Source organism: Girardinichthys multiradiatus, chromosome Y, assembly GCF_021462225.1.
Source record: "Girardinichthys multiradiatus isolate DD_20200921_A chromosome Y, DD_fGirMul_XY1, whole genome shotgun sequence".
NCBI lineage: Eukaryota > Metazoa > Chordata > Actinopteri > Cyprinodontiformes > Goodeidae > Girardinichthys > Girardinichthys multiradiatus.
In genome coordinates, this window is record NC_061818.1 from 38034241 (window position 1) to 38049283 (window position 15043).

Here is a 15043-nt window from a genome sequence, read left to right on the forward strand (position 1 = left end):
TGACTCTGCCTGGAGACATTCACTTCCTGCTGATGGGGTCAGAGGTGAATCTGGGTCAGCTGCGTCCTTCCCTGATGGATTAGACAGGCGTATCTGATCCCAGTTAATCCACATGACCCATCACCACTTACACAAACGTCAGTCCACCAATCCTATCTGTCCCCGCCTTATATCCAGGCTGCATGTTTTTAGCATTGTTTCAACACTTACAGTGGATTACAGGCATGACCCTCTGACCTTCACAGATATTAGAAGAGGAAATTGTTTAAATGCAATGTTCTGTAGGTTAATAAACTAGTTCAATTAGAAAAAGTGACATTGATATGTTCTGCATGTAAGCCTACAGCTAGCATTTGATAAGCCTAGCATAGCATTTAGCAGGGCAACCAACTCCTCAATGTTTATACACAGGCTATACTGCAGGTATAAGGCTTTATGCTTGATTACACCAATCAGGCATAAGATTATGATCACTTGCAGGCGACATGAATTACACATTTTATCACTTCATTATGGCACTTGGTACAGGTGAAATATATTAGGCAGCAAGTGAACAATTTGTCCTCACTGCCATTAGAAGCAAGAAAAATGAGCAACGTACAGATCTGAGAAAAATTGACGAAGACCAGATATTAACTTAATCTGATACATAATCATAAATTTGGTTTTAACTAAAACATTAAAATGCATAAGCCCCTCCCACTCTGCTGTGCTTCAGCTGTGCCCCCCACCCCTTCAATTATATAATTGCCATTGTTACAATGGCAATTATATAAATGTCAATGTTCTGTTTATTTTAGTTGTACTATAAGATTGAACTTTCCCTCCCCCTTTCTGAAGACGATAGTTACCATGGGAATTGTAACCATGAGAACTGTTTAAGATCCATTATTATTGGCTTGCATTGCTAATAGCAGTTAGCACCGAAATGATTAACAGATCATACTGGTTGTTCCACTTGCAGCTAGAAGGTACACAGCTTTGGTGTGGCATATATACCAGATCTGAGTTCTGACTAGTTGCTTGTGAAGCACTGAAATGAAACAAAGTGTTTTGATTTTCGTGAATCTTTTAAAATAAGGGTGCCAATGCCCAGTCCTTGAGATCTATAATCCTGGATGCATCCCTTCTCCATCACACCTGAATCAAATGGCTAAATTCCCTCATCAGCAGTCACTCAGCTCTTCAGAGGCCTGTTAAACAGCCATGCATTTGATTCAGGTGTGTTGGAGCAGGGATGCATCTAAAAGTTGCAGGATAGTAGCTCTGGACTTGGGCACCCCTGTTGTAAAAGCACCACGCTCTTGGATTAGAGTTAGGAAGAGTCTTATATTCCATCTTACAAAGCCAGCATGGCTCTCAACTCTTGGTCTACATTTCTCTCATCTCACTTGTTGGCATGTCAGCAGTTTTAACCTGTTACAGGATGAATACTTTCATCTCGACTGTGTGACAATCTAATTTCAAATGGCTTAGCCCTGACACAGTTTCCCCAACAAATCTCATTGTGACCACGGTCATGACATAATTCAAAGCACTGAACAGTGGAGGAGGAAGCTGTTTGACCGGTTTATTGTTTTCACGTTACAGTTTCCCTTTATTGTGAAAAGGAGACGTTGTGAAAATATCCAGCCGATTTTTTGTACCAATTCAAGTCTAGCCTCATGTACAGCAAATGTTTTCCATTCTGCTACAATTTAGCAACAAAAAACAGAGAGTCTTTGGGTCTGGCTCAGGTAAGAACACAATAAGGTATATGGGCTGATGGCCACCAATTATATGGTTCAAGTAAGAAGACAGGAATAAGGTAGAGTAGCCTTAAATCTCTAAAAACAACAGTGGAATGCAGTGTTTGTAATTCATAACAAATAATCATTTTAATTTAAAGAATGGTGAACAGTGTATTTGCTTTTTTAACTCCAAATTTGGCAGAGGTAGTTCACAGAGGCTTTACTGAAATCACAAAGTGTTCAGTTTAGACCTGAAACATGGGATTACAGCACAATTTAAAGAAGTAGTATCTTGGAGTTAAATGTTTGGCTCATCCCACAACAATGTGTGTTTATTGGGCGGAAAGTCAAAGTCAGGAGGGAAAGGATGTAGATGGATCAGAAGATTGAGCTTCATCTGGGAAGCATCTTGAGATAACACTTGTTATGAACTAGCAATTTATGAATAAACTGAATTGAGCACATCTATTCATCCATTGTTTATACCCGCTTGTCCTTGCAGGGTCACAGGGGAAGCTGGTGCCCGTCTCCAGCAGTCATCGGGTGAGAGACAGGGTGCAGCCTGGACAAATCGCCCCTCCAATGCAGGATAAATTACCATACACACACCTATACTTAAAGGCAAACTAGAATAACCAATTGACCTATAGTCATGTTTTTGGACTTTGGGAGGAAGCTGGAGTAACTGGGGAGAACCCATGGATGCACAGGGAGAATATGCGGAAAGAGCCCAGGCCAGGATTTGAACTCAGGACCTTCTTGCTATAAGGCAACAGTGCTACCAGCTGAGCTACTGTGCTGCCCTGAATTGAGCACAGTGGCAGTTTTTAGTGCCACTGCCTTGCAGCAAGAAAGTCCTGGGTTGAAATCCCAACCTGGGCTCTTTCTGCACTTGCATGTTCTCCTTGTGCATGCATGACATCTCACTGGATACTCCAGTTTCCTCCCAAAGTCCAAAAATATGCATGCCTGGTCCATTGGCCTTTCTAAATTACCATAGGCATGGTCATTTGTCCTGTATGTCTCTCTTCTACCCTGTGATGTCAACCTTTCCAGGCATCACCCGATCTTCTTGCCCATTGACCACACGGGATTCTGCATGGACAAGCAGGTTCAGATGATGGATGATTGGAACTGAGGAAGGAGAGGACAGTGTGGGATGTTTTAGGAGTAGATGATCCTGTCAACAAAAAAAAAAAAAAACATCTAATTTAAAATAATTAGGAAGATGAATAAGGAAAATTATATTGGTAGAAAGGGAAATGAGTGGGATAATTGTGAGTTGCAACAAGCACGAGGAAGATCAAAATGAAATTGAGACAGTAAAAGGGATTAAAATGATAGATGTAATAAAAAAGCCTGTGGATGATGAGTGGGATGAAAAGCAGTTGTCAAGAGGGATGATGAGGAAAATTTGTAAAACAAATGGGTTGATAAGAGGGATGAAGAAAATGAGAATGAAGGTGAAACCGTAAGAGAAATAAAAATTACAATGATACGATGAAAGTGGATCACATATTGGGAAGAATATGATGAAAATTGATATTTTGGGAGGATTTGGAGGATGAGTAGAGTAAAAACAGGCTGTAAAGAGGGATAAAAATGGGTTGCAAAGAGTAATGCGGGATATAAGAATGAAGATGAGATTTTAAGAGGGATGAAAAAGACCAGCAGGATATAAAAACCATTGTAAAGGGGCATGCAGAGGATCAGTAGTAGAAAAGAGGGTCACAAAGGTGAATGAGGAGGATTATTCAATGATTGTAAAGATCGACGAAAAGGGATTAGAGGGATGAAAAGGTACCAGAGACGGTTGAGGAGGATGAGTGGGATGACAAAGGAAAAGTATCATATAGGAGGATAAGGAAGATGAGTGGGATGAATCTGGACTGAGAACATGAGTTAAGTGTGCTGCATGGGTAAACCATTGAGTGATTAAGGGTTGTGGCTGCGGAGTGTCCTTACTCACCAACCTAAATGAATCTGTTAATTTCCTTTATTCTCATAAATGATTCTAAGAATTTGCCTACTGGCTATTTTATGTTTTAAGTTGACCAGCAAATCAAGAAAAAATGAAAATTACACCCCTAAAAATATGTGATTGGTATGGATCTTTAACAGCTTCCAAACTATTTCAATGTCCTCTTTTATCCTTCATCTTCTGAAAGCTGCTTTAAGTCTGATATACATGTATAACACTGTGATTGTCCTTGACTGACCTCCCAACCTTTCTTTGATTTCACCTCTAGGAGGTTCTGGTCACATTTGCTAAGCTTCTCCACACTTTCCAGATGAAAAACAGATTTTCAAGCATTAGGTTATATACACGATATATCGTGTCAGATGGATTACTGCGAACCCATAGACCTGCAGATCATGGCAGTCACATCACCAGGTAAAGGCACAGCTGGTGAAAAGCAGAAATATGTCAAGCCTTTACATTTGAAGTTTCAGAAAGTTTTTGTTGAGGTGGGGGCTCAGACAATTAGGAAACAAGATGATATTTTTCCTCACTATAAACAACAGGAGTTGACTTTATCCATTTTTGTCCCTTTGGTCTCCCCTGAAATAGACTCCAATGGGTGTTAAGTAAACTGGAGAACATTTGTTAGACTAAAATATTAAAAATATGCATTTTCGAATTAAACAGTATGGACCTTACCCTCAGCACCTCCCTCATTTGGTCCAAATTTAAATTATTTATGGATTTGTTCAGGTTGTGGTATCAAAATACTGCCATTTGTATTTGGTCTGTTTAGCTACCTGACACCAATTTTACTGCATAAACAGTTACATTATTTCTTGATCTTCCAGTGGCTGTGTCAGTCCATATATGGGTACTTCTTACAGTTTCAAGAAGCTGATGCAACTTTAAAGTCTTTTATCAGACTTTTCCTGCCTGATAAAGCTCCATGTTATTGCATGCATCAAGTCCTTGGTCATATCAGTTAAACTTTGTGCGCGTGAGACAGATGGAAATGGTCCTGATTAAATCTGTTGCCTTTCAGCTTCTGGATGCTGCTTTAGCAAAAGCAAACAACTGGTTATTTTTTTCTACTGAATGTCAAAGGCCATCATGGCAACAGCTCCATCTTCCTTCTTTTATTGTTTCTTTCCTCAGTTTTCCCTCTGAATTTTATGCCTCTTCCGAGCCAACCGAGCCTCGCGCATCTCCTCTAGAGTTTTCCGGGGGTCCATGATGAATGCCAGGGCCACGGTGGCAGTGCCATCCCCGTTCTGCCGTGAGAAACACAGAAAGGAGGCCCAGAGGAACGCGCAGCAGCCCATGAAGGCTGTGCGCATGTGCAGCGGCATCAGGGCGAAGTTCAGAAACTGTAGGGAGTAGCCATTAAAAAGAAAGAAAAGAGTTACTAAAACATAGCAAAAACACTTTTGGCTCAACAGTTGCAAATTTAACTTTAATAAAAGATTTTAATTCCATAATTAATTTCGATATCTGGCTGATATATGCCGATGATTTTTTTCCTGATTAATAAACTGTACCTTAAAATCACTTTTATTTTTTTTACCTGGAAAACAGATTTAATTATGACACGTCCTGCAGTCAGGCATATATAATATCTTTTTAAACAGTATAATGTGTTTTTAAAGGCACTGAAAAGACACCAGGAAGCAAACTCAAGAAGTGAAAAGTCATAAAATGTACTCCCGTCATGGCTGTCGGTTAGGGGTCCCACAAGGCTCTATTGCTGGGACACTCTTGTTTACGCTTGACATTAGTGATTCAACAGATTTCTATTCAAATTATAATATCCAAATGTATGTAATCAAACCAGCTATTTTCACACGTGCAAATAAATGTCCACGATGCATGTTTAAATCTCACATTAGCTCTAAATCAAGCACTGGTTTGGCTTTTTAAATCGTCTAATATTGAAAAGCATAAAAAAGAAAAGAATGCAAAACACTGTGTGGATGAAGTTTTTCCCCATGGACAAGTTTGATATTGTGAGTACATTTCAAAACCCTGGTGTTATTCTGGACTCCATTTAGTCATTTTCTAAATTTTTTAAGGTAAAGGCCATATTTAACTGTTGTTGCTAGAACACATCTCATCTCGATCCTTGTTTCACTTCTTGCAAAGTCACAAACAGATCAAATCCTTAAGCAATATGAGCATTATTCAAGAAATCTAGAAAAGCTTTCTTACAAAAAGCCCTGCAACATTTGTAAAGCTTGCTTTACATAACATTGTGCACAGACAGTCTTTTTGAGGACTGGAAGTGGTGCTGGCTCTAGGGTCACAACTAGTGGTGACTGTCAAGCAAGACATGGACGGGCAACATTTAGACAAACTGTGCTGTTGGTGGAAAATTATCAGAGGGAGCATCAAATCTGTCAACACATCAATAAAGGGCATTGTTAAATATAAATGCTGGCATTTAAAATAGACCTAAACCATATCTGTCTGACATCAGTCTTCTTATGCAATGTTTTGTGAATTAATAAAGTACAAATAATAAACAACAACAAAAAAATATCTTAATGATTACCTGCATGAAGGGCCAGTACATGAGTCCAGTCTGGAAGAAAGTGCATTGTGAATATTCCTTATAAATAAATACAAATCTTGCAATTCAATTGTTGAATTAAAAATATCTCTGTTGATACACATCTCTGGTCAAATATCTTTAATTTAAGAAGAGAGCAAGGACACTGTGTAAAGGTTTAGCCATATCAATAGAAAATCCATAAAGTTACGTAAGCAGACTTTTAAGAATCCAGTTTATTTTTTCTGTAACTTTCTTCAAAGTCAGGCGTTTACATACAACCCAGGAAAAAATTAAAGCCCCTGTGAAGATGGCTGAAGCTGGTAACCAACGTGTGCTGAAAGGCCAGAGAGGAAGATCCCATTACGTCAAAAACAACATACAAACACATGGCCTGTGGTCTGGTGAAAATAAAACGAATTTGTTTGGCCATAATAAGCATTGTTACATTTGGAGTAAAGAGGGGGAGGCTTACAAGCCTGAGAACACCATTCACATTGTGAAGTATGGTGGTGGCAGCATCATGATTTGGGGGTGTTTTGCCACTGGAGGGACTGGTGCACCTCACAAAATGGACGGCATCATAAGAAAAGAACATTATGCGGAAATATTAAGGTACATTTCAAGACATCAGTCAGGAAGTTAAAGCTTGGGCGCAAATATGTCTCTCAGCATACCACTGAAGTAGTCACAAAGTGGCTTCAGGACAACAAAGTCAATGTTTTGGAGCAGCCATCGCAGAGTCCTGATGTCAGTCCCATAGAAAATTTATAGGCAGAGCTGAAAAGGTGTGAGTGAGGAAGGTGGCCCACAAACCTGACCTAGTTGCTGTGGTTCTGGAGGAATAGGCCAAGATTCCAGCAATTCTACGAAATACTAAGGCAATGCGGTTAAATTAAGTTTTTGATCAGGTTAGTCTATGATTTTACAGATTTATACACAGATTGAAATACATTAGCAACTAAATGAACTGCTGGTGTCCTGGATTATGTAACCACATGCTCTAACGGGTCGGTAATCTGCATCCCGACGCTGTGCCAGGATCTCTCCTCCTACACACTCTGGAACTCAGAGACATTATTATCCGCTGCCTGATTTACCCCGCAGACTTTGCTCATCATCAGCGGCACATGGGCCAATGTAGGTTAATCTGGCTGCAGGCTGGCAGTGATGCGACTATGTGTGGAGGAGGGGAAGGGAACTTTCTCATTTTCTTACCCTCCAGGTGTTAAAGAACTTTTCCCTCCAGTCTTCAAATATGTCCTCCTTACCTTCCAAGAAGCTCACACCTGCAGGCCAGAAGAAATGCTTCTCCATCAGGGTTTGACATTGAGACAGTACTTGTAGTTGGTACAAAACCTTAATCTGAAGCCATTAAGTTATGTTTTCTTTTGAACATCCTTGATGATCTTACATCTGATACAATATAAACATTCAGTTTCTCAGAAATATTTCATGAGACCAATAAAAACAATTTTTAATACAGAAGTAATGTGGAAAATGATTTAACATAGCAGAGCTGACCTTTCACAGAATGCTGTATTCAACGGTATTAATGGAAAGTTTAGTGGAAAGAGAAAAGTGTGGTAGAAAAGGTGCACAAACAACAGGGGTAGCTGCAGCTTTGAGAGAAGGTTGTGAAACAAAGTCCGTTCAAGATGTTAGGGGGGAATTACAAGGTGTGGACTGCAGCTGGAGTCAGAACTTCAAGAGCCACCACACACAGATGGGCCCAGGAGTGTCTTACATGGGCTAAGGAGAAAAATGACTGGACTGTTGCTCAGTGGTAAAAAGTCTTATTTTCAGATAGAAGTAAGGTTGGCATTTCATTTGGAAATCAACGTCCCAGAGTCTGACGAAGAGTGGAGAGGAACAGAAGCCACATTGATTTTAGCCCAGTGTAAAATTTCCTCAGTCAGTGATGATTTGGGGCACCATGTCATCTGCTGGTGTTGGTCCACTGGATTTTCTGAAGTGTGCAGTCAATGCAGTCATAAACCAACACGTTTTAGAGCACTTTATGTTTCCCTCTGCTGCCAAGCTTCATGGAGATGCTGATACCTTTGGCCCATTCTGCCAAAGGTACCAATACCTGGCTTAATGACCATGATATCACCAGCAAACTGACCCGACCCAAACCTCACAGAGAATCTATGGAGTATTGTAAAGAAAGAGATTAGAGACACCAGAACCAGCAAAACAGATGAGCTGAAGACCATTATGAAAGTAATCTAAACGCATCAGCAGAACCACAGGCCGATTCGCCTCCATGCCACACTTGATGCAGTGATTCATGCAATGGAGGCCCAAGTCACTGTATTGCATATGGACAGCTGGGAAGGGCTGCTTGGTGGCGCAATTGGTAGCACAGAAGGTCCTGGGTTCGACTTCCAGCCGGCGGTCTTTCTGCATGGAGTTTGCATGTTCTCCCCTTGCATGCATGGGTTCTCACCGGGTACTCCGTCTTCTTCCCACAGTCCAAAAACATGACTGTTAGGTTAATTGGTCTCTCTAAATTGCCCTGTGTAAACTGGTGTGAATGAGTGTGTGGTTGTTTGTCCTGTATGTCTCTGTGTTGCCCTGCGATGGATTGGCGACCTGTCCAGGGTGAACCCTGCCTCTCACCTGTAGACTGCTGGAGATAGGAACCAGCCCCCCCCTCCCCCCGTGACCCACTATGGAATAAGCGGTATAGACGATTAATGAATGAATGCATATGGAAATATTAAGGCCCTCCATTTTGTATAAAAAATCCTTTTTATTGTTCCTTTGTAATATAACTCCAAAGGTAGATTTGGGATTTTCTAATAGTTGTAAACCATAGTCATTAACATTAACAGAAATAAATGGCTGAAATGTATCCCTCTGTGTGTAATCACTCTATTTAATGTATGAGTTTCACTTTTTATTGAATGACTGAAGTAAACTGTACTCTTGAAACATAGTTCCAACCACAGCCCAATCTATCCCTGAGGCGTCTGCACCCTTTCATAACACAATTTTTCCTTCCACTTAACTTTCCATTATGTCAATGGATTCAGCACTCTGTGATGACCTAGCTTCTACAACAATGGTACCCTTCTTCCGCTATAAACATAACATTTATGTTTAAAATACCTTTTTTTTTTTATCGGTCTTATGTTATGTTGTAATTTTCTGAGAAACAAAAGCCTGAGACATGTCAGTTTGTGTGTAATTAATTAATATAACATATAAGTTTCATTTTTTGGATGAAATGGCTTAAATAAATGAACTTTTCAATGACATTCTAATTCATTCAGTTACACCTGTGTCTCACCTGTGTAGAAGACGCTGGTGGCCAAAGGTGACGCAAAGCTTTGGTCCAGCAGGAGTTTGCGGAAAACCATCCCTGCGGATTTTCCAGGGAAACATCTCTCCAGAGCGCGCAGCCAGAAGTAGTTGAAGTTTCCCTGGAAAGTGATCGCTACGATGGCCACGTTGCGGGTGTGTTTCCAGTCAATGCGCTCCCTCTGCGCGACCAGCTGATGCGCCAGGTCCCCGCCGGCGAACAAGCAGCCGTACAGGGTAACGTTGGCCAGCCAGGGGAAGCGCTTAGCAGCTTCTTTAAAAACAGCTTTCCTCATTTTACCACTGATGGAAAAAGAAGCTGACGCCCTGCTGCCGTTTTCATTACATCAGAAAGACGCAAAAATTGCGGCAAAATTCATCCAGTAAAGCCGTGACGTCCCTGGCAGGTTGTCAGGACGCAATCTGTCTTTGTGCGGAAATCTGGGAGGATTATAGCAGAGGTTTCCACCGGAAGCTGGAATATCATTCATTATCAGATTGTGGAAAGCTAATGACAAACTCACCCTCCTGTTAACAGCACATCATCTGCAAACAAATCAGTCGGAGTATCTGCGTAATAAACCCGACTCCTCTTTTCTCTTGGACAGGATACCTCTATAAAAGCCTCACATGGAGATAATAAATTCTTACATGCATGAATAAAAACCCCTGAAATCACAAAAATTATTTTATAAAAGGATCCAGTGGGAAGATACAATAAATCTACATCAGGGCTGGTTCAGCTCTGACTGTTTCCGGTAGAATCAGGTGCATCTCCTGAAACAAATCCTGCGGGTCAAGCTCTAATCTGAGGGATTGTCCCAGTCCATTCAGAGAGCCGTCTAACTGCGTCATTAGGATCAGTTTGCGGAGCATTGAGTCTACAGGCGATCTCACCGTCAGATCGGTGGCGCACAGACCCAAGAGGAGCGCAACAGCTTTTTACTGGGTTCCAAGGAGGTTTATGGAAAACATAAAATGAATCAAAATTTCTTCATAAACCGGAAGGATATGAATTAAATACCGACATGTTTATATATAGTACCTCAAGTCTCTGGATGTTGTGGGGCTGTCATGATTGACACGCCTCTTCAACATTGCGTGGCAGTTGGGGACAGTGCCTCTGGACTGGCAGACTGTGGTGGTGGTTCCCCTTCATAAGAAGGGTGACCCGAGGCTGGTTCCAACTATAGAGGGATCACACTCCTCAGCCACCCCTGTAAGGCCTACGCCAGGGTATTGGAAAGGAGATTCCGGCCGATAGTCGAACCTCGGCTTCAGAAAGAGCAGTGTGGTTTTCGTCCCGGCCGTGGGACACTGGACCAGCTCTACACCCCCTGCAGGGTACTCGAGGGTTCATGGGAGTTTGCCCCACCGGTCCACATGTGTTTTGTGGAGCTGGAGAAAGCCTTCGACTGTGGTGCCCTGTGGAGGGTGCTCCGGGAGTAGGAGTCAGGGCCCTTTATTAGGGGCCATCTGGTCTCTGTACAAGTGGAAAGTTGGTTTCACATTGCCGGCACAATGTTCCCCGTGCATGTTGGACTCCAGCAGGGCTGCCCTTTGTCACCGGTCCTGTTCATAACTTTTATGGACAGGATTTCTAGGCGCAGACAAGGGCCGGAGGGGGTCTGGTTTGGGGACCAGAGGATTTCGTCTCTTCTTTTTGCAGATGACTTGGTCCTGCTGGCCCCTCTAAAGCCAAGACCTACAGCATGCACTGGAGCGGTTCGCAGCCGAGTGTGAAGCGGCTGGGATGAAGATTTGCTCCTCCAAGAACCGAGGCTATGGTTCTTTGGGTCATGACCAAAAGAACGAGATACTGGATACAAGGCAGTGTCTTTAAACTTTAAATAATAAAAAAAAAACACATCACCTTCCTTTATTTTGATTGAAAGATTGTGAGTTTAACTTAAAAATAAAATCAACAGCCATCCTGAACCGCTAGAGGGCGCTGGTTCCCACAGGATCCCAGTTATGCTTTGAGGAAGTTCACTCCTTACTGGTCACCTCCAGCCTCCAAAACACAGATAAACATAGAGCAAATAACTGGTTGGGAAATTATGCAGAAACAAAGTTATCCTTGTTCTCTCAGATATCTTTGCATTTTAGTATTTTACTGCAGTTTCTCAAGACATTATATGAAATTAAATAATCAAAATGTTCAGAAACAGCTTTCAATAGATTTTTCTACATCAGTGGTAAACATTTAACCCAATAATAGGCTCCAGCAGGAACAGTTTAGCATAAAACGGCTACTGTTCTGCTGAAAAGTCCATAGAGAAAGATAATTAAAAACATTTCCCCCCTAAATATGAGATTAAAGTATTTTTATAAACTACCTTGTATGTATAAATAACTGAAAAACTTAAAACAATATTAACTGTAACCCAAAAACCTTATCGAAAATAGATTTAGCCAATCATCAATTTATTTCATCAGCTTTAGTTTAATCACAGGGGCCACATCTTTAAGGCGGGCAAAAGGCATCATCTAGTAATCCCATTGGCTGGGCTCGATGTCACTTTGGAGTATCTAGCTTCTGATTGGTTATTCTGCTTAAAGCCTCGGAAGTGTCATTTTTGGACTTGGGCTAAACTTTGGCATATATGTAGCGGTGCGGCGGCGGCGGCAGCTCCTAGCGGATCTGTGACATTTACGTTTAAATGGCGGCCAGAAAGCACTGAAACAGGTTTGTTTTAAAGCCTTTTTGTTTCAGACAGGACTGTTTCACCGCAGCTGCTGTTTTTCTCCGGAGTGAATGAAGGTTGTGCTTGTTCTCTCAGCCATTAGCCGAGTTTCATTGTCTTTTTGACCAAAACAAGCTAACCATCTGACTTAGACACTGAGCCAATACTATGTCAGAGAGGCTTTATATTTATTCTGTTGCACAAATTTAGATTAAAATGTTTTCTTTAATCTCTTCTGGAGTTGAAACATCTCAACTTTTTAGCGAGAACAGCGCGGAAGTTTGTATGTGATTCGGTGCTTCCGATTCGACTGTTGAATAAAGGGCTATTTCACAGTTTTCAGCTGTAGTTCAAAGGTCAAACATGGTCTCAGTTATTGCAGGCTGAACAGATGTCATTTGAAATACAGTTAAAACAGTTATTATTTTGTAAATGTCCAAAACGATCCATTTCTGTGTGATTTTCTTTAGGCATTTAGAGCACATTAGACAGGATGGTGTTTAGTGTGGCCATACCTTTACTAAACACGTAATATTAAAAATAAACTTTGTGACTTGTGAATAGTCTCAGAAGTGCAGTTTTCAATCTGAAACAATGCTTTCTAGTCTCAAAGCCCCCCAGGAACATTATATGTCATTCTGATTTGTCTTTACTGTAGAATAACCCAGTCCAGGATGGACTTGTCTAAGTTTTATAGCTTTTAACATTTACCTGACCTGATATAATGTCAAAATAGCAATAGTATTGCATATACTGCAATATAATAGAGACGTAATAATAATAGACAGTTTCTTTAAAATATATTGTTCAGTGTAGAATAAACCAGTAAAGGTTTAACTAAATTGTTCCACATGAGAAAAACAGCGTTAACCATGACCTTCTTATTCCTTATCGAATATAATAACAAAAATCACAAACTGCTTCAAAGTATCGTTGATCAGTTTTGAGCAGTTCAGTAAATGTTTGATTATTCCAAATAATGTAGATTGTGAAGTAGAGTTAAATAAAGACGGACCTTGAAAACAGGACTTGGATCACGACTCAGATGCTGAATCAGATGCCAACTTCGGATCCGCCTGTTCTCCCCTAATTTTGTTGCTTAGCAAACAGGTTGTGAGCCAAATTTCTCTAAACACTTTATTTATTTAAAATCAATATAATTAGATCTCGCTGGTTGTTGAGAGTAGTGCAAACCTAAAAAGGCACAATTTTCTATAGCAGTTCTGCTCTCTCCATTCAAAAATGCACCTTCTAAGGCTTAAACGATATAAATGAGGTGCTTATTGCATCTGAGAGTGGTGGGTGGAGGGTTAACTAGAGAAATAACTGCAAAATACGGAAGTTGTCTTGATCGAGTTTAGACATGTTCTTGCATCTCTGGTTGACTAGTTTTGTCATTGCTGTGCTCTAATAATAATTGTGAGAGTTTGCAGCAGAGTGCCTCTCATAACTTTCCCGTTAGTCAGAAGATGTTCTGCAAGATGTAAGGAGTTACAACCAAAAAAGTCCAACAGCAATGTCTCAGCAGTGTTTCCGTGATTCTGTTAAATTCATTTAGGAGCTGCAAAAAGACACAAGAGCAGACAAATAAATGGTCACATTTTCTTTCTGCCGATCTTAGTTGTATCCCTTCATGTTTTGGTGTAAACTAGTAATTCAAACAGTCCCACAGAGCTGTGAAACTGGGACAGTGGGGAATCACTTCACTTTATGCAGACTGACCCAAATACTCTGCTGAACTATTTACTGGGACATTTACTCCAACCGCATGAAACAGAAACTTTTCTCCTGTTGTTTCTCGCCACATTTGCACCATAAACACACACATACACACTGTTAAATAAAAACAATGCTGACTTTTACCGGTCTAAGGAGCATTATAAGCCACAGAGAGAGGAGCAGGACATTGTTCAGAGGGTATATAATTTCAGCTCTTGTTCTGCTGCTGCTTCTGAACACTCTGTCAGGAGAAAGAAGCGACTGTATGTTGGTGGGTGTTGTTTATGTCAAAGCCACTGAGCGAGTGCATGCCTGCATATTTCTATAGTCCCATATTTGCATTAAACACAGATACTGTGTGAGCTGATCCAAATCAGAGATGGTCCATTTAGTTTTATTTATTTTTTAATAATACAAATATAAACACCTTACTGAAATAAACAATAACTGAACTGATTTACTTCCTTTAACCAGTTTCAACCAGTCTGTTTCAGACTCACAGTTTTTAACTGCTGGTTAATGTCGATTTTATCTGGATATGAAAATAAATAGACTTAAACCAAATGGTTAGCTCTCAGTGTTGGTCATGAAAATAACAGGAAAATGAAGAACCGTTTCCATACCCATGAGATTTTACGTCTGCTCAGTCTGTGAAGCCAAGAAGAGGCCATCAGCTGGCAGAGACCGGCTTTAACACTAGCATTTATTCATTTATCAAAGGTGAGTAGATGGTAAAAACCACGCCAGAAGCAGGCCTGGTCCAGCCCTAACCAATTAGGCAGTGTGCTGCCTGGCTCAAAGTGATGCATAGCAAGTAGGGAGGGGTTCCAATCCTCAAGAACCTCCAGGGAGGCCTGTGTTGGAGCTAATCTGAAGCCTGGACCACCTCAGCAGATTCATCTGTGTGGAGGAGCAGCAGCTCCACTCTGAGCCCCAGATGATGCAGTTTCTCACCTTATCTCTAAGACACATTCTGACAGAGGAAGCTTCTTTGTATCCAAAATCTTGTTTGTTCAGTCATGGTCCATATCAAGAGCTTTGGCTTTTCCACCACACACCAGAGATGTAGCCCCAGTCCTCCTGTAGT

At 40.9% G+C, this 15043-nt stretch overlaps 2 protein-coding genes across 3 annotated transcripts in view; one reads left to right on the forward strand and one right to left on the reverse strand.

The window, feature by feature from the left end:
* Window positions 1–2908: 2908 nt before the first annotated feature.
* Window positions 2909–10372, reverse strand: LOC124863848 (mpv17-like protein). Of its 2 annotated transcripts, XM_047358368.1 has the most exons (5): window positions 10075–10372; window positions 9540–9991; window positions 7460–7530; window positions 6245–6274; window positions 2909–5063 (listed from the first exon to the last, which is right to left on the reverse strand). In XM_047358368.1, exons 2-5 carry the CDS (start codon window positions 9844–9846, stop codon window positions 4848–4850), a joined length of 624 nt encoding a protein of 207 aa, XP_047214324.1. In that variant the 5' UTR covers window positions 9847–9991; window positions 10075–10372; the 3' UTR covers window positions 2909–4847. The 2 variants fall into 2 exon arrangements, with proteins under 2 accessions (XP_047214324.1, XP_047214325.1); XM_047358369.1 differs by lacking the exon at window positions 7460–7530 and having other exon boundaries at window positions 9540–10372.
* Window positions 10373–12119: 1747 nt separating this feature from the next.
* LOC124863870 (cytokine receptor-like factor 3) overlaps window positions 12120–15043 on the forward strand; it is a 21855-nt gene continuing 18931 nt past the window's right edge. Inside the window, exon 1 of the mRNA XM_047358401.1 lies at window positions 12120–12239. The gene's annotated coding sequence lies outside the window, so the exon portion shown is untranslated. The remainder of the gene's footprint in view (window positions 12240–15043) is intronic.